The sequence below is a fragment of the Misgurnus anguillicaudatus genome, chromosome 20 (genome assembly GCF_027580225.2).
Source record: "Misgurnus anguillicaudatus chromosome 20, ASM2758022v2, whole genome shotgun sequence".
In the NCBI taxonomy this organism is placed as follows: Eukaryota; Metazoa; Chordata; class Actinopteri; order Cypriniformes; family Cobitidae; genus Misgurnus; species Misgurnus anguillicaudatus.
The window spans coordinates 17,032,842-17,060,593 of record NC_073356.2 but is presented as its reverse complement, the minus strand read 5'-3'; the positions used below and the strand labels follow the sequence as shown (position 1 = coordinate 17,060,593).

The following is a 27,752-nucleotide window of genomic DNA, read 5'->3' as shown; positions in this document are numbered from 1 at the left end:
ACTGTCTTTTCTGAATAAACGTTAAAAAAACATCATTGGCTATATGACACTGCAGTAAAGGCTTATTGCAGTATTACAGTTAAAGATTATTCAATTGATTGATGTAGACGATAATTGAATATGGGGAATTGCAAAAATTGACATCCCTTTTTCCGTGCACTTAGAGGACTTTGCTGAAAAATAGTTGTGGCGTTTAATGGATTCTGCAAATAAACCAAAATTTCTGAATGGCCCGGGATTAAGCGGATTTGAAGTAGGGATGCTCATATCAGTTAATTTTCCCGACCGACAACCGTAGCTTCTAAACCGAACATTAACCGTTAACTTAAAGATTTTAATATGAAATTGTCATTGAGTAAAAATACAGTTGACGGTTGTCTGTGAACTAGTAAAAACCAAAGATTTAATTTGAAAGTGCAAACAGCAGCCACAGACCAACAACAGAACCAGGATTCATACATTATCAGATATTCACGCAACATTACCTTATTAAAAAGCACGCGATCAGTCCAGAGGATTAATATCCAAAAAGAGCAGATTGTCTCCGTTTCATCTACCACAGTGGTCATTTCTAAAGCAGAATGCTTTTCAGAAAGTTTTGCTTTTGCGTCGTCTTTCTCCGTTTGTGCAAAAAGAGAGATGTTTATGGTCAGGGTCAGAGGCCATCAGCGAACGTCTGTCCAGATGTGCGCGAGACGGACCGCGTCATCTTGCACGGACACGCGCGCGTCTATGTTCAGCTTCCAAACACGCATACAAATGATTTCTCATACAAATGATTACTTTATCAGACCGTCAGGGCAGCAATAATTTGTGTCATTTACAGGACATTCACAAAATAAGATAGAAAAAGTGGCCAAATTTCTGTCTGCTCATGACGACACGCACCATGTATTAACAAATATTTTTTTATTTTAACTGATAATGTTAATCGGTCATAAATTCTTACCTTCGGTTAACGGTTAAACGGTCAATTTGAGCATCCCTAGTTTGAAGTAAAAGTATTTGATGAACATTTAATATGGGCTGAGAGCATTCGGTCCATATCATTATCTAATTTTTACGGAGATGGCTCTTTAACTCTTCAGTGTAAATTTACCTTTTATTTTAGTCCAAGTGCATTGTCACAATTTACATTTAAGTGTCAACTCAAGTTTTCAAATAAGCACATACCTGTAAATCTGAGTTGTTTTACAAACAAGTACCAAACAGCTTAATAAGCACAAAGTAGTAACCACCCAGTTTACATGGGCAAATACTAACATTTTCTTCAAAAATTATACAAGGGCTACTTATAATAATGTGAACTGTGCTTATCAAGGACCTTGCAATGTTATGTGTGTATCATCATGTTTCATGTTTTCTGACAGGTTACATGTGTAGAGGAAGCTTGTGGTAGTTCGCTCAGAGTGATTTATTAGTTATTCCTGTTGCTCGACTGATAAAGCGTTTCTCTAGCTGTGCCAAGGTCATGGATTTCCAGGGAACGCACATACTAATAACATGTAAATCCTGAATGCCCTGCGAGTCGCTTTGAATAAAAGCATCTGCCAAATGCATAAATGCAAATGTAATATTCAGCAAGTTTTTTCTAGTGCTGGAGGGATCTGTGAAGAGATGGCGATTCTGTGTGTGCCCCCTATCAGAAAGAGAGATAGACTTCTCTTTCTCTGCCTGCCTAACTTATTACACTTTAAACACCTCTACAGAAATCAAACCCCTCTTGTCAGATAATCCTTTTTTTACTTCCTGTCAACAGGACATGCCATTGTTGTGCTGGCAAATTCACATGAGAATCAAAAGCACTGTAAATGCAGAAACTTTTTATGGCAGCCTTTTGATAGGAAGTGACTTTGACATTTGTAAATACCACTGAATACTTTATCTTCTAGCTGTTTTTAGTGGACCATACATGGCTGTTGGTCAAATCAATAGAACAGTTTTATGTCTCCCAACGGTTTTCATGGCACAGGCTCAAAATCTAACCCGTCTCTGATTAGTTACCAATAAACACCTGCTTTTTTTAGTAGGCTACTTGTGTCGCAGAGTTCCCACGGTTCCTAGAAATCCTTGAAAGTCTGTGAATCTGGGGAAGAAAATTCAAGGCCCTGGGAAGTTTTTGAAAATATACGTACATAGATACAGGTCATTGAAAGTGCTTGAATCTATCTACAGTATTTTATTCAAGAAGTTTTCTGGAAAAAAATCCATATTATTCCCTTTGTAGTGTAGGATAATATCATAAAAATTCTACACACCTGCTAAACTGTTCGCTTTAAATGCTTATACAGTATCTTCTGAATGCGAATGTTGATTTATACCAAAATGCTTTTTTGCATAGTTGTGTTTGACGCATGAAAACGTCTCGGGTTACGTATGTAACTGTTGTTCCCTGAGAAGGGAACGAGACGCTGCGTCTCCCTTGCCATACTTCCTGCGTCCCTGTAAAGTCGTTTTTGGCAATATTTCAGATAGCGATATACTTCCTGGCCTCCGCTTCACCCTGTCTTTGTCGTTAAGCCTCACCATTGGTTGAATTTGATATACACATTCAGACGCACTTACCCCTTTAAGGGGTCCCCAAAGTGTCACCGCAGTGACGCAGCTCGAGTTCCCTCGAAAGGGAACTGTAACAATGTATTTTTAAAGGTAACACAATGTAACCTTGCTCTCACTTGAAATTTGTCCCCACATTTAGTCCTTGAATTTGAGGGTATTGGACCTGGAAAGTCCTTGAAAGGTCCTTGAATTTGAAGGTAACTAAGGTGTGGGAACCCTGTTGTTGGTTTGGCTAGGATATAGATGTAAATACCCTGAAATGACGGTGACAGCCTCTTTAGGTCTGTAACCATTTCTTCTCAGTGACACTGTATAGCCCTCTTTTACAAAGAGATTACGGAAAATACACGGAAAATGTGTCCGGGATTGTTAGATTTTTGGTTCATTCACACCGCTCATGATTTTCTGGAATCTGTGCATTAGAGTTCTCAACGGGCCTGAAAATTACGAACCGACCCGGCCCGTGGCTTTTAAAGCCCGGACCCGATGTAACCCGACACATCAACGTGAATTATCTGTCCAACCCGCGGCCTGACCCTGCCGACCCCCCCCTGCCTTTTTTTCTCATACACGTAGGCCATTATCATGACCAGCAGACGGGAATTCAAATCAACCTTTAATGTTCACGCCTTTTAACAATACAAACAACTGAAACAATAAACTTTAAATATAGGCTATATAAATATGCCTTAAATAAAAATCACACAATAATAAATAAAAAGAGCTCAAACATGTACACAGCCAGCGACGTCTCCTCCTGTAGTAGCAAGCAACTGTGAATTCACCTGCGGCAAGTTTACTTTTCTCCATCTCTTCTTTTCCAGGCAACAGGCGTGCACGCAGTCATAGCAATAAGCTCCGTGCAGCTCCGGTCAGGATCAGTTGCTGATCCGCCCTGGAGCTTATTGATATCCCCCGCCCCTCTCTGTGATGCACGTTGCACGCAGCAGCCAGACCAGACTTTCTTTATGTTGAACAGCAGTGATGATTAATAAATTTTTTCACAGAGCGTAAAAGATTAAGCCCGAGGTCTGACCCGTCCCGACTCATTTGCTTATATTTTTGACCCGAATCCGCGGGTCCCGTCGGTTTTGTCGGGCCGGCCCGACCCGTTGAGAACTCTACTGTGCATGCATTCACACAAATACCGTAAAGACTCGTGACGTATTTAAAGTCCTGCACTTGGTAGGTTTTTCCACAGCATCTTAAGTTTGCTTAATATCTGTGATTTTTCTCTCGAGGAACCACGCAAATGAATTTTAGTTTATATGACAAGATAATAAGAAACGTGTGATGCGCTGTTCTGTCATGCTGGTGAATGATCTCAGCTTTAGCACGGATCGTGACAAGCTCCCTGATCTCTGCTTCAGTCCAGTTTTCTGACATTTTTGGTTGTGAATGTTAATGCGTGTTTGTTTGCGATGACCTACACGTTCTCACTACGGCACGCCCCTTACGGCATCGTTTCTGCCTCTTGTTCACACAGGATGTATTCTGTAAAAGGTCCTCCTTACGGGAGCGATCCCAGGACATGATTGTGTTCACACAGAAGCCTCTCTGCCAATTTTACGGATATTTTCTGGGACTTAAGTGCCCTGTGAATGGGATATATGTGATTTATTACCGTGGTGTTGAGGGATAATGTCAGATGTAGAAACTGAATTACTCCTCGTGGAGGTTTATTGCTGTTGGTTATACATTTGTGCTCCTGTAATTTACAGTTTCATTTATTCCTGCGTTTGCACACAAGGCCTCTTTATACATCTGCATGTGAAGGTCAGATTCACGAGAGGCAGTAATGTTATTCTAGATCTTCTTTAGTATGCACTGTGAAGTGTCCACATTGGGGACACAAAATCATCTGCCAGATGGGGTAAAGGGTAACTTGTTTTTCTGTGAGCTAGGGTTGCTTATATCTAACTACTTAAAAACGTGTTAGTTTCATCAATTTACTTTCAGTTTACCCTGCGTCTTATTCGGTAACTGCAGTCAAAACTTCAGGATGAGTTTTAGGATGTGCAAATTGCATTCGGTGTCTAATTTTGGGCCATGTTTCCAAAAGGATGCTGTCGGCAGTCATAATTCATTCTTCGACGTTTCCCACTTCTGTCTTTTTGAGAAACAACTGTGAGTTTTATATTAAACTGAGAACTAAGATTTATCAACTTCTGTCACCAGAAATCATGTCATCCTTGGAAAATTTCTATAAGATATGAAATAAACATTTCCAAACAAGCCACCCTGGAAAGACACAATGACTTATGGAACAGATGCCATAGCAACGGTCTTGGGTAGTGTCGGTGGAGATTATTATGGGATGAGTCATGGCTTACAAGTGACATGGCAGCTTGCTTAAATGGGTTGAATGAATGCCTGTTTCACAGGCTGTGTGTGTAATCATTTTCTCTCCAAGAATCATTTCTATGTGTTGTTGTTTGAGATATTAAAAATGAAACAGAAGGATCTAAGATGATCGCACTGTCCTGAGTACCAGAAAAGCATTTACACAGGACATTAGAGGATTTCACATTCTCTTTATCAGCTTATCTACCCTATTCTTGGAATTTTTATTATACTTAAATTTTACTGTATTGTAGACAAAGTTATAAAGCCTCCAGTATTGCTTAAAACAATAATCTAGGGATGGGCACTGGAATGTGGCATTGGCGATCGGCAGGGGCGGATCTAGAAAATTATTTATGGGGTGGCAAGGGGGTGGCATGAGAACTACGAGGGGTGGCAATGAAGTAAGCATCCTTGCATGGTTGTCGTGGATACAAAAAATTATATACTGTATATACTATATGCGGTGTATACACTGGACCTCAAATTTTTATAACATAAAAACAGGCAACAACAAATGTTCCTATAAGTACCCAAGCAGCTACCTTTAGCATCTCTACTGTAGCACCATTTGTCTTAATACACACATCTTACCAATATCTAAAAACACTGACTGTAACCATGATGAGCAAGGTTGAACATAATGGTATAAAGACTGTTATATAAATAAAATAGGTTTGCCTAGTTTATATTAATGTAAAACATATTTAAAAGGCACACATCTCTTTCTCTCATAACCCTCTTCTTTAATCCTTTCACTCACTTCATGATGGATTTCTGTCTTTTCACTTCTTTTAGCTATTTGCCATCCATATGTTTCATTCTTTCATGACTTCATCTACTCCTTTCCCCACAACATATTTTTCTGTTTTATTTGTACCTTCCACTCCCATAGTATTTGATTTTTCTATTATTTTTGGTTAAAAAAATGAAAATGGATATCAGCCTTCTTTTCATAGTATCATTAAGTTTTGTCTTTCAAGCTTTCTAAACATACACAACACTGAATAGTTTTGTCTCCTTAATGAAGACTATATCATAACGAGTGATTTCATATATGCACGTATGGAATATTTTGATTGCTGCACTAGCTAACAAGACATGACGGGCTAACTAGAAAGAACTGCTTAAAAGATATTTACTGCTTACACAAACGTGCAGTTCAGTTGTTTTTATATATTAATATTAAACAATCAACAGTTTAACTTTTGTATTTTTATCCTGATGCAACATTTATCTGTAAAATATGACCGTATTCAGTACTCTGATTTGCTGATGTGATGCTCAACTTAATCACTTAAAGACACTAAAGAGAAACCACTAATGTTTTGCCAGCATGTGATAATGTGAGGTGCTTTATTAGATCAGAATTACTTGCTACAGACGTGAAGAGACTCTCTCTTCATGGGCATAAGTTGCACATTCATAAACATTCTTGCCTTTCACTTCAACGATGGAAAAGTAACGTTTGTGCTTTTTATACTTTGTGCTTGCGTCCGCTACCTTTGTTTTGAGCTTGTTGTACTTTCCATCGCTCTGTTGTCGCGGGTTTGTGCGACTCGGATCACGGATGGACTGCAGCGCGAAACCGGGCTGCATGTGAATGCCTTGGATGGGGTGATGCATGCTTTCACGGCAGTTTCCAAAAGTTTCCAACCACGCCAGAAAAGATCGCTAGATTTGTCCTAGTCGTTTTAAATAAAGTCGCTAAAGGGGTCTAAAAGTTTCTTAATATAGCGACCAAGTTGACAAGACTGCACGGACTTTTTTTACACTGTAAAAGACTTTCTGCTCTGACTGACTGTTCGTGCTTGTATATGAACTCTGCTGCCTCTGGTTGGCTAACGATGGAAATTAAGCCAATCACAATCAGCTATGTGGTTGTCCCACCCCCTCTAAGACACACACACCAATCATCGTCAGATATGTGTCTCCCACCCCTAAACACACGCAGAGAAAAACTACATTGCCTTTCTGGTTAAAAGAGCCTACTCGGGTATATATTATATATATTAGGATACCAGCGCTGGGGTGGCATATGGGGTGGCAATGCTTTTATTTAGGGTGGCAACTGCCACCCCGTGCCACCCCGGTAGATCCGCCCCTGGCGATCGGTCGTCTTTTCTGTTTGATGATGCAGAAGTTTAACACTTTTTAGCTGTCAGCTATTACAAATAGATAAAACTGTAAAACCTTGAAAGCACAAGGGTGCATTAAGTGGCCCAAATATGTGCTAGATTTTTTTTATCATGTGATTGCAGCTAATATGAATCATTTTAGTTTACCATTATGTCTCAACTTGGTATCAAACGAAGATTCATTGAGGCTCCTTTGAGAAGTTTCAAAAATATTACGAAGAGTTCAAATTCAACGTGAAATAAAAATGTTACGTTATCACAAAGAATAAAATGTACTTGCAGTGGACACTTTGGACCAGCCAGAACTGTTTGGTTTTAATTTCAGACATAAATTTTTAGGTTTTCTAGAAGAAATGTATTTAATTATAACAGCTCTCTGTTCTGATCCCAAGGTCAAATGTGTTTTATTACCAAATATTGCAGCTTGTTCAGTTGTAACAGAGCTAACAAAAAGATGGATGGCGGGAGAAACGCATAGATCAACATAAAATGGTTAGAAAGGACAATATCATAAATCAGTTACATAGCAGAACTACCACACCAGATTAAAACGCTGCAACATAAATATTCTGAATGCATCTTATTTACTGTATCATATGTGATCCTGGACCACCAAACCAGTCATAAGAGGCAATTTTCTGAATCAATAAGCTTTCCATTGCTGTATGGTTTGATAGGATAGGACAGTATTTGGTCGAGATTAGTGCTGGGCAAAGATTAATCGCGATTAATCGCATACAAAATAAAAGTGATTTTTGGCATAATATATGAGTATGTGCTGTGTGTAATTATTATGTATAAATAAATACACACACATTCATGTATGTATTTTAAAAACATTTACATGTTTATATATATTTATTTATATTTTTATATATTTTATATTAAAAATAAATGTAAAAAAATTATATATTAGTATAACAATTCTGAAATGAATATATGAATGTGTGTGTGGTTAAATATACACAATAATTAGACACAGTACAAGCACATATATTATGTAAAAAAATCACTTTTATTTTGTATGCGATTAATCGGGATTAATCTTTGCCCAGCAGTAGTCGAGATACAACTATTTGAAAATCTGGAATCTGAGGGTGCCAAAAATCTGATGATTTCAAACGAGGCATAAAATATTTATATATATCATATTTGTGTGTGTGTGTGTGTGTGTGTGTGTGTGTGTGTGTGTGTGTGTGTGTGTGTGTGTGTGTGTGTGTGTGTGTGTGTGTATGTATTTTTTTTTTTTCTGTAGAAAATGTACAAAATATCTTCATGGAACATGACTTTTACCTAATATCCTAATAATTTTTGGCATAAAAGAAAAAATCGATAAATTTGACCCATACAATGTATTGTTGGCTATTGCTGCAAATATCTGTGCGACTTAAATGATGAGTCCATTTTCTTAAAAAAAATCCTGATAATTTACTCACCCTCATGTCATCCGTTCAGTCGAGGAGTAATTATGTTTTTTGAGGAAAACATTCCAGGATTTTTCTTATTTTAATGGACACCAACACGTAACAGTTTTAATGCAGTTTAAAATTGCAGTTTCAAAGGACTCTAAACTATCTCAAACGAGGCATAGGGGTCTTATTTAGCAAAACGATTGTCATTTTTGGCAAGAAAAATAAAAAATATGCACTTTTAAACCACAACTTCTCTTCTTCCTCTGGTCCTGTGACGCGCCAGCGCGACCCCACGCAAAACGACATCACGTCAAGAGGTCACGGGTGACGTATGGAAACTACGCCCCAGTGTTTACAAGTGTGGAGAAAGAGGACCGTTGCATCGTTGTTGTATGTCGAATGATACTAATTAATGTCTTTGTGTCAGTTTATTGTTTAAAATGGTCCGCAAATGTTCGTTTCATATATGTAACATGTGACCTTTCGACGTCATTACGCAATTACATGAGGTCACGCTGGTGCGTCACACAGCCAGGGGAAGAAGAGAAGTTGTGGTTTAAAAGTGCATATTTTTTATTTTTCTTGCCAAAAATTACAAATCTTTCACTATATAAGACTCTTATGTCTCGTTTGGGATTGTTTAGAGTCCTTTAAAACTTCAAACCGCATTAAAACTGTTAAGTGTTGGGGTCCATTAAAATCCATTAAAATTAGAAAAATCCTGGAATGTTTTGGATGACATGGTGGTGAGTAAATTATCAGGAATTTTTTTTTAAGAAAATTGACTAATCCTTTAATACAAAATGTTCTCATATAGTGTGTTTTTTAATCAGTGTGTATAATGAGTTCATCTCTTTTCCTCTGTCTTTACCATATAGGCTTGGATGAAAGCCAGGCAGCATTAAAAGGCCACACCCTCTGTCTGCGCAGCCATGCCGCCTCCTGCAGATATCTTGAAGGTGGCCATCGAGTGGCCGGGATCTTTTCCCAAACTAATGGAGATTGACCAGGTCAGTGCTTTTAACAGAACAGACAATGAGATTTATGTCTGCAGCAATGCACCTGCTACAGTACCTCTCTAGTTTCTCTGTGCTGTGCAGTGTGCACTGGGGTGATGTGTGAAGTCTCACGTTTTAAGAACTGAAAGAGCATTTTATTTCATTTTAAATCCTTGAATCCTGCATCCAAAAACTCAGGATTATGATTTAAGATGTTTAGGCATCTTTTATAAACATACCTTAAAAGACAATACTGGTGTGTATCTTGAGACAAATCAGTGGCAATGGCTTATTTTAAGATCTGGCAGTACAAGTTATTTTCAGTTGAGACAGCTCAAACATGTGTTTAAGGGTGTTTTCACACCTAGTTCGTGTGAGCCCTCCAAACACTCTCGGAGCAGTTCAGTGTGTATATGTGAACAAACCAAGTGATCTCCGATCCCAAGGACCCAAAAGCCAACCGAACAACCGCCAATCTGAGTAGGGTTCGATTTCTTATTGACATGTGAAAGCAATGAGGTACCGGTCCGCTTCGTGTGTCGTTTTGACATGTATCAAAATCAACTGCTGCACGGAAAGCTGGGTTCTGAGTTCTTTTGTGATGTGAACAAGAAAGGGTCCGAGATCACTTCAGTTCTGAAAAGGAACAAAAAAGGACTGGGTCCTTTTTTGAGTCCACTATATTGTAAACACCAGACAGACTGAGCAGGTCACATGTGGCTAGTTCTGTTTCTGGTTCACTTTTAAGTGAACTGGGTTTGGTTCTTTTAAAATAAACTATAGACCTTTTGCGAGTAGACGTCACAGTTAGGTCACTGCAGGCTGCGCGCGGAGTGTGGTGGCAGAAAAACAGTGGAAATTAATTACACACAAGTGAAACGAGCAATATAACTCACTAGAAAATGTCTTGTTGTGCTGTTGAGGGTCAGAATAGGAATGCCAAAAAAGGATGGGCTTCCTTTTTATAGTATACCGTTGTCGAAGACACCATTTGAAGATAAACGTAGGTGTTTATGGTTGCAATAAGCCATTAAATGGACAGATTGGGGTGATGAAATTATCTGGAAATCTATTAATAATTAGAATAGAAAGTAAGTAGAGAAGATGTCCGGTGTTCTGTCGAAGTCTGATCCCTCTATGTGTTTCTTATAGCAATTTCAACACATTACGTTTATAATTTATTTAGAAAGATTAAAGATTTGAATTTTTTTATACTGAAAAAGCAATAATATCATCATTTATTAAAGGGGGGGTTTAATGGTATTTCAAGCATTCTGACTTATTAACACAGTTATAGAGTTGTTTCCTCATGCTAAACGTAGGCAAAGTGTCAAAAATGCAGTTGGGCGTGTTACAGAGTATTTCTGTGCCGAATGCACTTCGCCAGGGTTCGTACAAGTTTCGGCTAATTTTTTTCGATTACGGTTCTAACTGACGTTTCAGGGGTTTTCGATACGTATCACTTCTTTATATGGGCTTCCGCCGGAAAACTTCCCCCGGAAAACCCCGCCCTGCCGTCAGTCAGCGGGAGACGCTAGAGCTTGCTAACAGCTTATCACGCCACTCAGCTTTGTTTAATTTCAAAAGTCAACAATGGCACAACAAGAAGTGTGTTTTTGGATGTAAGGAGAAGACATCCAGCCTTATGGAAACAATGGATATAGTTTATTATCCGGATTAGCAGCGGAGTTTTGCGTGTGTGTTTGATGCGGTGGATTTTCAGAACCGGGTCATGACGAGTTACACGTGGTAAGTAAGACTTCTGTCTTATGTTGGAAATAGGCGCGTGTATATTATATAAATGACACGAACATGTAGTGAATCATACGTTATAAGTGTTGTATAGTGTTGCATGACTCGTACTCGCTCCTCCCGTGTTATAACTCCTCCTTCTTCATTTTTTCGTACGTTATCGGAAAGATTCGTTAAAGCTAATATCTCTTTTATAAATCTGATTAAACTAAAGACTCTTCAGAGATATAAAGGATGTCATACTACTCTATAGGTACTCCAGATTGATATCAGAAATGCAGAAACAGCGTGTGTTACGTGAGCTTTAAATATTTCATAATTTTTCTGTTTCCTATTATTTCTTTTTACGTAATATCTCAGCTTGTGTTCTTCCTGTTTGTTCTAAAATTATGTTTACATACTTAATAAATATAGCACACACACACACGATGTAAAGTGTTATTAATATATAAACAGGCCTTTGCTTATTAATTTGTATGTAAACATAATAGTTTTATAATAGTTTTAGAACAAACACATAGGCTATAAATATAAGGAAGAAAAACCGAAACAATGATGAAATATTAAATAAATATTTTTATATAGAATACATGATGGTATTGCTTTTTATATGCACTTTAGTGATTTATAATGGAAAAATAATTGATTTCTCAATAAAGAACAACACATATACATTACATACATGCACATGCACACACATCAGTTGCCAAGCCATTTAAATTTTTTATTTATCTAAAAAATAAACGTAACGTGATGAAAACGCTATAAGAAACATTACACTAAAGGGAAACAGACTTTGACAGAACACCGGATCCATGAAAATCACAGTTTAAAACTACAACACTTCACACCGCTGTTTACAAACATGCAAAGCTTTTGCCGCGAAAACACGCACTATTTGCCTCAAACGTGTCTTTGCCCATGTTGAAAATCTAGAGCAAGTAATGCGATGCCCCGCGTTTGGTGTGTACGTAGCATTAGGGCATCTGAGATCACTTGGTTTGTTCACATATACACACTGAACTGCTCCGAGAGCGTTTGGAGGGCTCAATTGATCTAAATGTAAAAACACCCTAAGATCTACTTTAAGAGGCACACTAGCATGGGACATAGAGCTAAAAGACAAGGACAAACAGACACAAAAATATTTTTGTTTAGACTAGTTCATTGGACTATAGATAGTTTCATCGGATGTAGGGCTGGGCGATATGGCCAAAAAATTATCACAAAAATGTTTTCCATATCAGTCGTATCGATAATTATCATGATAAATGACAAATCTTTAGCAGCTTTTTGCTCCTGAATGAAAGTTGTAAAAACCAGAAAGTTCATTATGGTTTTAAACTACTTTTTATTCAGAACATGACAAACAAAAATACTAAAATCTTGTTTTACTTTTCAGGCATCTGTATTAAATGTAAATATATTTGTTATGAAATTAACATTTTTGACACAGAAAGCAACAGGCTACCGTCACTTTAAGATCCAAGACAGACTGTTTTAAGTTTCAATATAGCAATAAACATCCAGCTGTTTCTGTTTACTTAAACAAGAAATAAAACGTAGTTTACTGAATACGCGTGTGTTATACATATACAAGCTATACACGCTGAATTTAGATTTCCAGAGTGTTGCGTTGCTGTGGGAACGCACAGTCGCACACTAATACACTGTTTTTTCTCAGCTTTCCTAAATTTGTGAATGTCCTGTAAGTATACTTTTTAGGGATGCTCCGATCGATCGGCCGCCGATCGCAATCGGCCGATAACGGCATTAAATGACGCAATCGGCACTCGCTAAATTTGCCGATTTCATGAGCCGATCTTTCTGTTTACTTCTGTCATCATAGCGTTCCTGATGCGGCTGCGATTAGAGGCCATTTTACACAGTGCGAGCATTTTGTAACCCATTGCTCATGTGTGACGTGCAGATTTGGATTTCTCTATCTGCGTGCATATTTTCTATGAGGACGCGCTCCGGTCCTCAGCGCGATGCGTCTTCACATCCCTATCAAACATCGTATACAACACGTATCTATCGCAGACAATTGCATCCTCATGCTGAAAGTTTATTACTTGCATTCGTTTTAAAGTTTTGAAGATTTAATCTTCCATTTTTCTCACAGCTGCTCTTGCACGCATACACGCACAGCAGCCGGTCATCAGTGCACGTGAAGAGAACGATCTCTCCCACGTCTTAAAGCTACAGTATCCTAATTTATCTCTCAATAAAATTACTCTCTGCTCATCAGTGATGAACTTTTGTACTTCATACGAATGCGTGTATATTTAATTCATACAGTAAAGACTGTGAAGTGTTTTATTTTAATTACTTTTAACCGACATAAACCTTTTTAAAGGCATATTACATTTCTATTTGCAAGAAGAAATATTTGTTGTGCTTATTTATTTGATTCTCTATTAAAACAATAATATACCTAATTTATAGTTAGTTTCATTTCTACAAATGAGGCAAACTCTGCTAGATTATAGATAAAAGATTCCCATTCTACTGCCATTCGTGATCGGCACTGATCGGCAGATCATGATCTTGGTGATCGGCCCCAAAAATGCTGATCGGAGCATCTCTAATACTTTTATATCTGTGCAGACGTGTGCGCGCGCCACTGGGCGGACGCTGAAAGAAAGTGCAGTATTCTGTACCCATTTTGTCTGCTGTGTTCCGAACCTGCTTGCACGTCCAACATTAAACAAAAGGAAAATGTTTCCATGCATTTGGATTCCGTGATTCTGTCCGCGTTATCATATCAAATCATAGGGCCCTACTAATAAATTAATAACATGCCTAAACTTACTTCACTTTTTCAAGTCTAACCTACATTGTGATTGTAAACCAAGAGCGCGTGCGGCATCCAAAAGTGCTTGCGCAGTGTTATGCACAGTACGTAAACGTTATCGATCACTTACCGAACGGACATTATCGTTTTATCCTCCAGATTTCAGCTCCAACACCTATTAAACACACCTGAACCTGCTAATCAAGTTGTTCAGGGTTATTTAAATATTAGGGTCAGCATTTGTTTGGAGTAGGGAACTAAAATATGAAGAACAGGTGCCCTCCAGAAACACTTGATTAAACTCAACTTTGGAACAGATTAGTTGTCACTAAAAAGATTAAATTAGTCCTGCTTAGTATCTGTAAGAAAATCAAATATAATATTCAGTACTGGAAGGGTAACAGTATTTTTGTTTCATTTATTTCTTTTAATGATTTTCCGCAGAAAAAGCCTCTCTCAGCCATCATTAAAGAAGTCTGTGAGGGGTAAGTAACATTAATGTTCACGATTCTTTTAGTTTCATGCAAAATCCTAATTTTTGTTTTATGGCAACAGGCATCACAGAATATCAAATGTCTCATGTTTTCCTGAATCTTTCCTCTCTAGGTGGAACTTGCCTGGTCCTGAAAACTATGCTTTACAGAATGCAGACGCTACTAACTTCTACATCACCGAAAAGGTTTGAAACAAACATCAGATCTCAAGAGGATGCTTATTACTAAACTCAGTCATTTCAGAAGGTACCTCATATTGATCTGTAAGAAAACCTTGTTCCCTTTTATCTTTTTAACCCAGAATCGCAACAACATCAAAAACGGATCCATTCTACGGCTTATTACATCTGCTGTAAGTAACAAATTAGCATATTCTTTCTTGGTCACATCTGTGAGGGCTTTATCGGCAGGAGAGACCTGCATTGATCCCTTGAAGCCCCTCTCAGTCCAGCTGGGTCCTGTAATCCTTCAGATGTGAGGGGTCAAAGTTCACAGTTAAAAAAGCTTCCTGAGGTGTCAAGCGTCTTGCGTGACCGGTCGAGACGGAAATCTCATCGATATTGTCACTCCTTTTTTCTTTTGCTGGTTACAGAGAATGTTCGTATGCGTCTTCTGGGTCAGATTTGGCTCTTGGTTATAAACCATGGTGGGGTTTTATATACATTACATCAGAATGATAATTTCCGTAGCTGATCTTCAGATGACCCGTCTGAATATGTGGTTTGGGGATGGTGATATTTAAAGCTGATGTCTGTGACATTTGAAACCGTCCCCTCTGGCATAATGGCAACAATGACTGTGTGTCTTCCTGTGATGTTTAGCACCAGGCTCCACTGATATTTAACAGCTATCAATGCTTTGTATGGTTTGAACAGGTTTGGAAACAGCACTTGCTTCTTTGTATATAATTTGCATGTGTATAATGCAGTGTTGATTTCCATCAAAGATTGCAAAATTAGTTTATTTCTATTTACTTCTCTCTTTGTCTTTAATGTAGCTGTGAAACATATTTCAATATTTAACAGTCTGGAGAGGAAGTGTGTGTATATAAATTGCAGCAATGCATTGTACATCATATATTGGACAAGACAAACAATGAATAATGCATGAATCAAACTCTCTGAATGCTGACAGTTTTTATAACTGTATATCATTTATTTATTTCATCCTTTCTGTGTGCACAGAGATGAATTATATACAAGATTAAAGTAACAGTAACATTAATTTCACCTCCATCTTGCCTAAACTCAACAACGTTCTCTCACATTCTCTCATTCTCTCTTTTTACTAAAACATAATTTACATAATGACCTATTGGATTAATCTACCAAAATCATATATCAAGACTCCAAAACCAAGTGGACCCTAATAGATACATACTGTAACATTAAAACCATACACATGCTTCATACGTTTGCAGTGGTGAGGGAATAATTTCAGATTAGTGATCTAGTGAGTCCTGTCTTGCCTACTTCTCCATGTCGTGTGCCTAAAGGCCTGACCTCCTAAATGACGATCTCTCACACTTTCATTAACACGCCTCTTCTGTGGTCATGGTAACAGGCCCAGATGGCCCTGCAGCTGCACGAACGCATCCAGTCGTCCAGCATGGACATAAAGCTGGACGGTCTGAAGGAACTGGCCAATTCTTCACGGGACATCACCTTCGCTCAGGAGTTCATCAACCTAGATGGCATCTCACTTCTCACGCAGATGGTGGAGAGCGGTACTGAGTAAGTAACTGTTTTTCTTTTTCTGTTTGCATTTCTTTCTGTCTGTTTTACATAGGTTTGTCCTCTTAGCAGGGCTGAGACGATTAAAATCAAGACCCAGTGACTTGCACTGTACTTGCCGTGAATCCTGTAGATGTCCTGTGAGATTCTGAGATGTTGTTTATAAGTCATAAGATGTAAAATAACTTAATTGGACATGCAAGCGAACTTTAAATTGACAAAACAATACAGAAATAGAGTAAAAGATAACACACAGCAGTCTGCCCGGCTCAGGCACAACACCACACAGCAGCGTTGGAGCCATGGCCCTGTGGACAGTATTTTGGTCATTTTAGCTTTACAGTTGACCCAAGTAAGAGGCCTGGTTTCAAGGTCTTTACTTTTTTCCCAAACTCACGTCTCCCTGTATGTTTGCACTGGAGTGTCAAATAAAGATAAAATGGCCATATATTTTGTATTCATATTTATTATTGATATCTTATAAATAATAAATGACCAGAATAGATATCATTCCCTTCTTAGCCGTGTGGTCTTAGGTGAAGGTTAAACTGGCGAAAGACGATATGCTGAATCGTGCTGAATCAGAGAGTTGTGCAGAGAGAGAGAGATAGAGAGAAAGATAGAAACATGTAGGGAGAAACGGGTATGAGAGAAACATGTAGGCAGAAACGGGGATGGGAAAAACCATGTATGGATGAACAGGAATGTGTAAAACATGTAGGGAGAAACGGGGATGGGAACAACATGTAGGGAGAAATGGGATGGGAGAAACATGTAGGCAGAAACGGGGATGGGAAAAACCATGTATGGATGAACAGGAATGTGTAAAACATGTATGAGAAACCCGAATGGGAGAAACAGGAATGGGAAAAACATGTAAGAGAAACCCGAATGGTATAAACAGTAATGGAAAAAGCATGTAGGGAGAAACAGAAATGGGTAAAACATGTATGAGAAACCCGAATGGGAGAAGGGGTAATGGGAAAAACATGTAGGAGAAACCTGAATTGGAGAAACATTAAAGGGTAAAACATGTAGGGAGAAACGGGGATGGGAACAACATGTAGGGAGAAATGGGATGGGAGAAACATGTAGGGAGAAACGGGATGAGAGAAACATGTAGGGAGAAACAGGATGAGAGAAACATGTAGGGGGAACTGGGATGGGAGAAAGGTGTAGGGGGAACTGGGGATAAGAGAAACGTGTAGGAAGAAACGGGATGGGAGAAACATGTAGGAAGAAACGGGTATGGGAAAAACATGTAGGGAGAAGCGGGATGGGAGAAACATGTAGGGAGAAACGGGATGGTAGAAACATGTAGGGAAAAACATGTCGGGAGAAACGGGGATGGGAAAAACCATGAATAGATGAACAGGAAAGTGAAAAACATGTAGGGAGAAACAGGGATGGGAAAAACATGTAGGGAGAACTGGGATGGGAGAAACATATAAGGAGAAACGGGGATGGGAGAAACATGTAAGGGAAACAGGATTGGGAAAAACATGTAGGGAGAAACGGGATAAGAGAAACAGGATGAGAGAAACATGTAGGGGGAACTGGGAAGGGAGAAACGTGTAGGGGGGAACTGGGGATGAGAGAAACGTGTAAGAAGAAACGGGATGGGAGAAACATGTAGGAAGAAACAGGGATGGGAAAAACATGTAGGGAGAAGCGGGATGGGAGAAACATGTAAGGAGAAACGGGATGGTAGAAACATGTAGGGAGAAACATGTCAGGGAAATGGGGATGGGAAAAACCATGAATGGATGAACAGGAATGGGAAAAACATGTAGGGAGAAACGGGGATGGGAAAAACATGTAGGGAGAACTGGGATGGGAGAAACATGTAAGGAGAAACAGGATTGGGAAAAACATGTAGGGAGAAGCGGGATGGGAGAAACATGTAAGGAGAAGCGGGATGGTAGAAACATGTAGGGAGAAACATGTCGGGGAAATGGGGATGGGAAAAACCATGAATGGATGAACAGGAATGGGAAAAACATTTAGGGAGAAACGGGGATGGTAAAAACATGTAGGGAGAACTGGGATGGGAGAAACATGTAAGGAGAAACAGGATTGGGAAAAACATGTAGAAAGAAACGGGAGTGGGAAAACATGTAGGAGAAACCCGAATGAGAGAACCAGGAATGGGTAAAACATGTAGGGAGAAACTGGGATGGGAGAAACATGTAAGGAGAAACGAGATGGTAGAAACATGTAGGGAGAAATGGGATGGGAGAGACATGTAGGGAGAGACGGGCATGGGAAAAACCATGTAGGGAGGAACAGGATGTGAGAAACATGTAGGGAGAGACGGGCATGGGAAAAACCATGTAGGGAAGAACAGGAATTGGAAAAACCCGAATGGGAGAAACGGGAATGGGAAAAACATCTAGGGAGAACTGGGATGGGAGAAACATGTAGGGAGAAACGGGGATGGGAGAAACATGAAGGAAAAAACGGGGATGAGAGAAACATGTAGGGAGAAACGGGGATGGGAAAACCATGTAGGGAGGAACAGGAATGAGAAAAACATGTAGGGAGAAACCCGAATGAGAGACACGGGACTGTGAAAAACATGTAGGGAGAAATGGGGATAAGAGAAACATGTAGGAAGGAAACATGTAGGGAGGAACCTGTAGGGAGAATGGGGAAAGAGAAACATATTTAGAGACAAGGAATAAGAATTAAGGGAGTACATGAGGAAAAAAAATGTTTGTCTTATCTTATGAATCTACTACTAGTTTAACTAGCAAACAAAATATGGCTTACATCATTATTTTTAAATCCCTTCTCTCCAAACATATTGCTCCAATCTGATCCATTCAATTTCCAATAGATCAAATAATGCTGTGTTCCAGTTCCAGATCATTAGGATTTATGATGTTTCCCACCTCAAAACGTCTCAATGAAGTTACATTAAAAGTATTTAGTAGCATTAAAACATTAATGTTACAAATTATTAATTAACATCAAAACATTTTATGTTTAGTTATAACAAAGAGTGTTGTTTCAGAGATAGTTTTTAAGTTTAGGTGGATGTATCTGAAATGGAAAGTGAATCCTGATGTGGGGCAAAAACATCCACATCCAGGCACTTAGTTCAAAGGGTAAAAAAGCCTTTATTATAAGACAAGGATGTGGATTTTCTTGCCTAACACCAGGATCCACTTAGCATTTTTTCATATTTTGTTTTCCTTCTGGAGCACCCATAGTTTTGGTTGTGAGCACCAGATGCGACCCTGGATGATTTATTTTTCTGGATCCTTAATCTGAGTTGTCTGGAACGTAGCATAACTGCCCTACATTTCTTCATGTTGCAGATCCTGTTTCCCATTTCGAATCACAAAAGAAAAATGCTTTACGTCATTTTGCCTCAGCACCCTCCACTTTCAGCTGTTGGACCTCAGATGAGCTCAGAGACAATTTGCACACGCTCAGGCCCTCATGCTTTTGTTTCCTGTTACATTAAGTTAACCCAATTATGTCTACCCTTGCTTAATTGAGGAAGGTTGTCAAAGTCCGACAGCTCTTTTCAAACTCCATGCAGATGAATCTGAATTGCCTCATTACTTTTCTTACGCAAGCAGCGGCGCTCTTTTCCCCACGGTGCTGTGCTGGCTGGGTAAATTTAAGTTGCCGTGGGGATGCTGGTTTTAACTCTCTGAATCAATAGCTGCGTTTTTACTTAGCACAGCTCAGGGCCGGCAACCGAGCAGATTCAACATCTCGGTATGCTAGAGATCTGACCATGGAAATCTATCCCATGGTTATGTTTTATATAAAGCAGCTCTGTGTCAACAGCTCCTGACCTCAAAGAGCCCATATGTGGCTTTCTGCGCAGTCTTTTCATACCATCGAGAATCCAAGCGGACACGCGTTTGCACACAGACACACACTGTCTCAAATTCTCGCCATTGGATTCCTGTGAGCCACTGACCGGTGATGATTATTCAGAAGACTTGAGCATGACGGCACTCTTGAGGCTGCTCGGCGAGTACTCGAGGTCTGGTCTCGATTACATCATAAGGCACAAATGTAGCCGGCTGGAGGATTCAATGGTTTATGATATAGCTCCCTCTACTGGTCACGCACTACAAAAGCAACGTTTTGGGCTTTTTCAAGGTTATGAAAAACCCAGCAAAATCCGCTTTGCTATAATATAATACCACGTGTGATGTATCTATTGATATTGCAGATTGATATTTTGCTTGATAAGAGAACAAGTTAAACTTAACCAGCAAATCTTCATTCTTTAAGGGTCTCACAATGTTAAAGGGAAAGTTCACAAAAAATTAAGATTCTTATTCATTTTCTTACTCTCATGTTGTTACAAACCTGTTTACATTTCTTTGTTCTGGAAGGAAGATATTTTAAAGAATGTGTGTAACCAAACCGATTGGGTATTCCACAGTATTCCTTTTTCCTACTATGGAAGTGAATGGGGCTCATGATTGGTTTGGTTACAAATCATCCTCAAAATCTTTCGTGTTCATCAGAACAAAAAAATGTGTACAGGTTTGTAACAACATGAGAGTGACCGAATTTTCATTTTTGGGCGAACTATCCCTTTAAGGACACATAACTACATGAACACTATTGGTTACAGTGGCATTACTTTTGTGCGGTGCGACACTGACCAGGCTGTTATATTTAATACAGTGCAAGTCATTGGGTCATAATGTGCCTATGGGTTTTGCAATGCGTCACTGTAGATCATAGCCCTGCTGACAGGAGTTGTGTTTTAATCATACTGTATATTATAAATGAATGCAACATGGTGATTTATAATAGATGCTCCAAGTAATCCTTTATACTTTCTTGTTGCCACCTCAGCGAGTTAGGCACATGTATTAAATGCATTGCAGTATGCTTTTCCCAATGTTTTGCTTTGCATGCTTTGTCTCTCTCAATGGGTTTTAAATGTCTTGTTTCATAAAGATGTGTTTCCTCTCAGCTCGTGCCTCACTGTGTGTGATACAAAATGTACATTGTTTTAACCATAACAATGTGTTTTCCACAGTTTTTTTAAAAAATTGACATAATAGGGGTCTGATAATAAGGAATAGTCGGACCCTGACCATGTAAGTGTTTCTGTTTCCCTGACGTTAAAGTTTTTAAATCTTTTCAGACGGTATCAGAAACTACAGAAGATAATGAAGCCCTGGTAAGCCCTTCCCCCTGAGCTGGATAACCCCCCTGTCTCTTACCCACTAATCTCCGGGCCGAGTCTCTGCATGATCGGGCTCTGGCCTCAGTGCTCAAAACCAATCAAACTGATGGGAACACTTGGAAACTGCTGCAGTCACCATTTTCTAATGTTTTTTTTTTATTTTGGATTTTTCCATGAGCTTTCTTTCTTTTGCATGTGGTATTGGGCAACTTTGGTGCTTTATGGGGGTAGCTTTGTATTAACCAACTTGGGACCTTTTCGGGAATCTTTTTTGTTTCACTTTTTGTAATTTTTTTGCTAAAAATAACTTGTTGCAAGTACCCCACGACAATTGCTGAACACAAATGAATCACATTTACAATAAGTAACGCTGTCTGTGAAATCCAGGATAAAACGTCTCTAGTAATGAGATTAGGAGCATCAAAGTTTGATTTCGCATGGATTTCAATCTTTGACATGACCTTACTCAGGCAATATTAAAGATATTAAGGTTATATTTTCACACATTAAGGTTATATTTTCACACAATCTTCTTTACACTGCAAAAAAAAAATTTCAAGAAAAAAATCTTGGTATTTTTGTCTTGTTTTCAGTAAAAATATCTAAATATTCTTAAATTAAGATGCTTTTTCTTGATGAGCAGAACGACCCAAGAAAGTAAAAATTTTGGACCAAAAATATCAAATTTAAGTGATTTTGTGCATAAAACAAGCAAAAAAAATCTGCCAATGGGGTAAGCAAATTTTTCTTGAAATTTTCTTGAATTTAGAGTTTAAGAAAATTTTCAGGATTTTTTTTGCTTACCCATTGGCAGATTTGTATGCACAAAATCACTTAAGTTTGATGTTTTTGGTCTAGAGACTAGACTTATTTTTCTGTCGTTTTGCTCATCAAGAAGATTCAGCTTGATTTGAGAATTTTTAAATATTTTTACTGAAAACAAGACGAAAATACTAAAAAAAGTCATTTTTGCAGTGTGTAGAAACCACTTACACATGAGTTCAAATTTTCAACTCAAAGTTAATTTTCTACTTCAAAACTGATTATATTGTTGTGATTTTGTAATGCTGATTTGCATTATATTTATTAAACACCAAATAAGCCTAGGGTAAGAGATATCTCAGTAGTAATGTTTTTCATAGGACTCTGCCCAATTCCAGCTGCAAAAGCTTTCTGTCCCCAATGATACATTTATGGATTGCTGTTGTAAGCTAATGTCTTTCTAAGGTCTAACTTGTGCTGTATTAACTTCCTTTTGCACTCAAATAAGCCCTCAACACATGTCATGTACAGGCATCTTTCATATTAAGCCAATCATATTTGATTATTCTGTTTGTTTCTGTTTTATGTTTTCCTAATTGGCTTATTAGCCTGCTACTATTTCTCTTAATCAAATCTGGCATTTTATTCTCATGTTGTTAGTTTTGTTACATTTTTGTTCCAGTTATTTTGTTATGTTGTGAAACCATGAAAAGGCATGAACTGAGTAATTTGTAACAATAGGGGGCAGTATTATTTACAGTATATAAAGCAACTGAATGCGTCTCTGGAAAACATTGAAATACTGTACATAGCTGTCACATAATAAGGATTCTCAATATTAGTTTGTAGAGTGATTTAAGGGGTTAAAGGGTTGTTTTACTTAAAATATTAGTTTTATTACTTCTAAATATATATTTGGGGTTAAATACAAGCATCTGTTGCATCATTGTATATTCGCACCATAGATATTGCAAGATATCAGTAATTGATGGTATGCCACAGTTGCTGTTTGTTAAAAGAAATAATGAAATCCAAAAAAAAAAAAAGAAAATTGTGTCATTTTATTTGAACTAGTATTGTTTTATATTTTGCAAAATTGAAACTTGACAGCTCTTTTTATACAAGAAACTCTAGGAAGGGCTGCAAGACCAGCTAAAACCAGCTTGACCCGGCTAAAAGCTTGGAAACTGGTTTATAATGGAAGTAGCAACACTGCAAAAAATGATTTTCAAGAGACAGATGCCTTAGTGTTTTTGTCTTGTTTTCAGTGGAGGTATCTGGAAGTTCTTAAATTGGGATGCTTTTTCTTGATGAGCAAAGCGACCTAATGGTATAAGTCTAGTTTTTGGATCAAGAATATCAAATTTGGGTGATTTTGTGCATAAAACAAGCAAAAAAAATCAGCCAATAGGGTAAGCAAGAAAATCTTGAAAATTTTTCTTAAACACTAAATAAAAAAAAATTCAATAAAAATTTGCTTACCCCATTGGCAGATTTTTTTGCATGTTTTATGCTAAAAATCAAATTTGATATGTTTGGTCTAAAAACTACACAAATTTTCTTGGGTCGTTTTGTTCATCAAGAAAAAGCATCTTGATTTAAAGTTGCAGTGTGTAATTTTTGAAGGATCTCTTGACAGAAATGCAAAATAATATACAAAACTATATTATCAGGGGTGTATAAAGACCTTTCATAATAAACCGTTATATGTTTATTACTTTAGAACAAGACCTTTTTATCTACATACACAGAGGGTCCCCTTACATGGAAGTCGCCATTTTGTGCCGCCATTTTTCTACAGAAGGCCTTTTACGGACACATTTTTTTACTAAGTTGTCTCCGACGATGACATGTTTTTCCGGTGCCGGCTACCATAGCTTCTCTATGTGTTTCAAAAGCGAGGGGTGAGCAGTGGACTAAACCATTGTTTGCACCACTAGATGCTACTGGAATTTACACACTGCACCTTTAAGAATTTTTGGATGTTTTTGCTGAGGATAGGACAAGATTACTAAGAATTTTTTTTCTTAAATCATGTTTTGCAGTGTAGTTTAGACTGGTCCACCCCGCCTGGCAAAGCTGGTCAATATAGTCTTCAAGTCTGGTTAAGCTGGTGGGTCAGCTTGACCAGCTAAGACCAGCCTCGCCAACTAAAAAGTGGCCAAAACCCCTCTAAACCCCCTACACCAGCTATAACCCGGCTGGGGACCAGCTAAAAGCAGGTAATGATCTTAGGCTGGTTTTAACTGTTTTGTTTTCAGTACACTGTAAAAAATATATATATATCAACATACGTTTTGTTTTTTATTCAACTTAACAAATTAAATTAAAGAATTTCAACCTGTTTTTAATAGGGATGTAACGGTATCAAAAATTCACGGTACGGTAGTATTTCGGTATGATGCCCACGGTACGGTAATTATTGAAACATTTGCAGGAAGAAAAAAAAAACAAATGAAGACTTGGAAAAACTCCCATAAGTGTTTATTAAACAAGACTGAACATTACAATGTACAAAGTGTAGTGAAGTGTTTACAATTTTCATAAAAAGGACAAAAAAATTAAGTTTCATTTTAGTTTGTCGACTTTAAACAACTCCCAATCAGTCAGGTTTTAAGAATTGAGTGACTCCCTCAATTGACCTAGTTTTTATTATTATTAATATTAATGCTAATGCTTGGTACTCTTATGAAAGCAACGGTTGTGATTGTAGAATCAAGAAAAGATGATGGGTTTTAAGATGGGTCAATTCCTGAAAACAAAAACAACCCAGCAAAAGATGAAAATTGCTTACTTATTGTAGCTGGACTTAGAGCTGAGGTCAGCTCACTTAATACAGGGGCGCGTTTCCCAATCGGAAGTCTGCAGCCTCTATGGGTCACATTTGTAGGCTGCATACGTAATGAAGACCGTCTTATTTCAAAATATTAACATTTTTCAAGTTGACTATTATTCTTATTTAATCGTATATTATTGTAACAAGCTTATGACTTGCGAATGTAATACTCAGTTAACTTAAATACACCAGGCGTTTAATGACGGATGCAGCCTGCATATGCGACCTAAGGAGGCTGCAACCTTCTTATTCAGAAACGGCATACACACTCTGCTCATTCACGGATTTACTCACTCGTTTTTTGAATGTCCATCACATTTTGTCCTTCCTCGTTTCTTGTCACAGCGAACGCGAACTTTTTCGACACATCAGATTTAAAATCCGTGTTTCTTTTGCTTCCGCCATTGCCGCTCCACTTCTAGAGAGGCGTCAGAGTAGCACGCATGGGATTATGGGAATTGTAGTTCCCGCGTCCCTCCACTCGCTTTACTTGACCGGAAAAAAACTACACGTTTTGCCCGGAAGACATAACGTTTTACCGATCATGTGACCACGGTGGTACCGAGAAAATCTTCTACCGCAATACCACGAAATTTATAATACCGTTACATCCCTAGTTTTTAACTATATACTAGTCAAAAACATAAAATATTAAGTTAAATTGACTTGCATATCCAATTTGATTAAACTTGCACGCAGCACTGCAGCATTTATTTACAGTGTAGGGAGTAACCACATAACTGTACCAAAAATGTATTATAATTGAAGATACCTGTTGAAAAAGAGGAGTTTTTTGCATCATTTTTTGTGTGAACTATTAGGAAATACCTTGTGAAGAGTAAGTCACCATAACTACAGTATCCCAAGCAAACAGTTGCATGACACCTTTAAACATTTTTGCCAGTGTAACCGCCCTGCTGTTAACTCTCTGCCATCCGCTGTCCTTCTGAAGGACGTCCTCTATGTTCGCCAGCTGTGTTATTACACCTGATTTCTTGCTTCCTGTTGCTTTGTAAGCCTGAAGCTTTAGCTCTTCTTTTGGGCGCAGGTGAGCGGTAGAGACGTGGCTAGTGGCTGTTGTCTTGTGTTTTATAGCTTTGGTGACCTGCTCTCCTTCACATTGACGGCCTTTGTGGAGCTCATGGACCATGGCATTGTCTCCTGGGACACCTTTTCTGTGGCTTTCATCAAGAAGGTGGGTTGCACACTGGGTTTAGGAAAGAACTCGTTTACAAATGTTTCAATGCATTCTCGCTCCATCTTTAGATCGCCAGTTACGTCTGCAAATCTGCTATGGACACTGCTGTGCTCCAGAGGTCTCTGGCCATCCTGGAGTCTATGGTGCTTAACAGTCAAGATCTCTACCAGAAGGTGGCTCAGGAAATCACTATTGGTCAACTTATTCCACATCTGCAAGGGTATGAAGCACAGTGGATTTGTTTTCATAGTGTTTACTGTAGAATCATACGTTTTAGACTGATACAGTGTATTATTAAAAATAAAATAATTTAAATAAAACGCAAGTATTTTTTACCACCATGTTGTTCCAAGCTTATATATTTAACGTTTGTCTGAATTATGTGCACTTTTGGAGTTTGACTACACTTGGATACTGTACTGTATCCCAAAAATGTATATTTTTGGGTGAGGTGCAGCTTTGTATGTTTCTTTTCTCTTCATTTATTTTTCTGAGAACAGGACGGATCAGGACATTCAGACGTACACCGTTGCAGTGATTAATGCATTGTTCCTCAAAGCCCCTGAGGAGAAGAGACAGGTACAGCACATGCAACTCAAAACATAGTTTCTTGCTTTTCCCATTTGTTTGTTGTTGCCTAAGCTACACTGTGTGCTAAAGGAGAATGTAAAATGCATCTTTTCCATGTTCAAACTAGTCACCACTGTCAGTACTGCACGTCAAGACGTTTTGACAATACCTTGATTTTCATCTTTGCACAGTATTCGTCCTGCTCCGCACAGCTGCATACCGAACAATCATACTGTAAATGTTACGCTTAACTGTGACCCATATTTTATCAAAATTGTCACGGTTATTAGAATTATTAATGACTAAAACAATTTAGTTGCATGTGGTTTCGACGCGGTGTAAGAACTGAATGAACGTTGTAATGACCATGCAAGTACATCACATAAATGGCCATAATTTTGTTATTTTGTGTCTGTGGGTGTGTGAGTGTCTCTTTGGCTGATCTCAGGTTGCACTTCATTTTACATTATGTCCACTTACAGTACATTATGTCCACTTCCCCAGCAAAGTACAGAGCAATATACAGTAACTATACGGCCGTAAATGGGTTAAAGAATTAGTTCACCCAGGTATTAACATTTTGGCATTAATTATTCACCAAACCAAATCCTAGAGCTTAATAAGGCCCCCATAGACAGCTTTCAATGCCCTAAAAAGCAGTAAAAAACATTTAAATAATATATATGTGCATCGTTAAAAATATATTTACATAGATGTCTAATTTGACTACTCCATAGATGCGAGGCATTAATGGGGCATCTATGTATATTTCTATGTCTATGGCTGACGCCGTTTAATGCATGCATGTTTTGCTTTCATGAATACGCATCAAAAACGGACTTTATGAGCACAAAAAGTATTCTTGTCACAAGGGATGCACCGAATGTTCGGCACCCGAAATTATTCAGCCGAAAATAGCAAAAAATCTTTTTCGGTGTTCGGCCAAACAAGTGAAAAAGCCAAATTAATTTTACCGAACAATGAGTT

The 27,752-nt window shown here is 38.3% G+C and overlaps 1 protein-coding gene across 5 annotated transcripts in view; it reads left to right on the top strand.

The window, feature by feature from the left end:
- Positions 1 to 27,752, top strand: part of elmo1 (engulfment and cell motility 1 (ced-12 homolog, C. elegans)) — a 123,133-nt gene that overhangs the window by 37,365 nt on the left and 58,016 nt on the right. For 3 of the 5 annotated variants that reach the window (XM_055219515.2, XM_055219512.2, XM_055219513.2), the window contains exons 2-10: positions 9,331 to 9,462; positions 14,444 to 14,484; positions 14,606 to 14,678; positions 14,795 to 14,845; positions 16,057 to 16,226; positions 21,358 to 21,393; positions 26,093 to 26,192; positions 26,264 to 26,415; positions 26,696 to 26,774. In XM_055219515.2, the coding sequence (XP_055075490.2) occupies positions 9,385 to 9,462; positions 14,444 to 14,484; positions 14,606 to 14,678; positions 14,795 to 14,845; positions 16,057 to 16,226; positions 21,358 to 21,393; positions 26,093 to 26,192; positions 26,264 to 26,415; positions 26,696 to 26,774 (780 nt within the window). In that variant the 5' untranslated portion in view covers positions 9,331 to 9,384. The remainder of the gene's footprint in view (positions 1 to 9,330; positions 9,463 to 14,443; positions 14,485 to 14,605; positions 14,679 to 14,794; positions 14,846 to 16,056; positions 16,227 to 21,357; positions 21,394 to 26,092; positions 26,193 to 26,263; positions 26,416 to 26,695; positions 26,775 to 27,752) is intronic. The other 2 variants (XM_055219516.2, XM_055219514.2) reach the window with 1 other exon arrangement.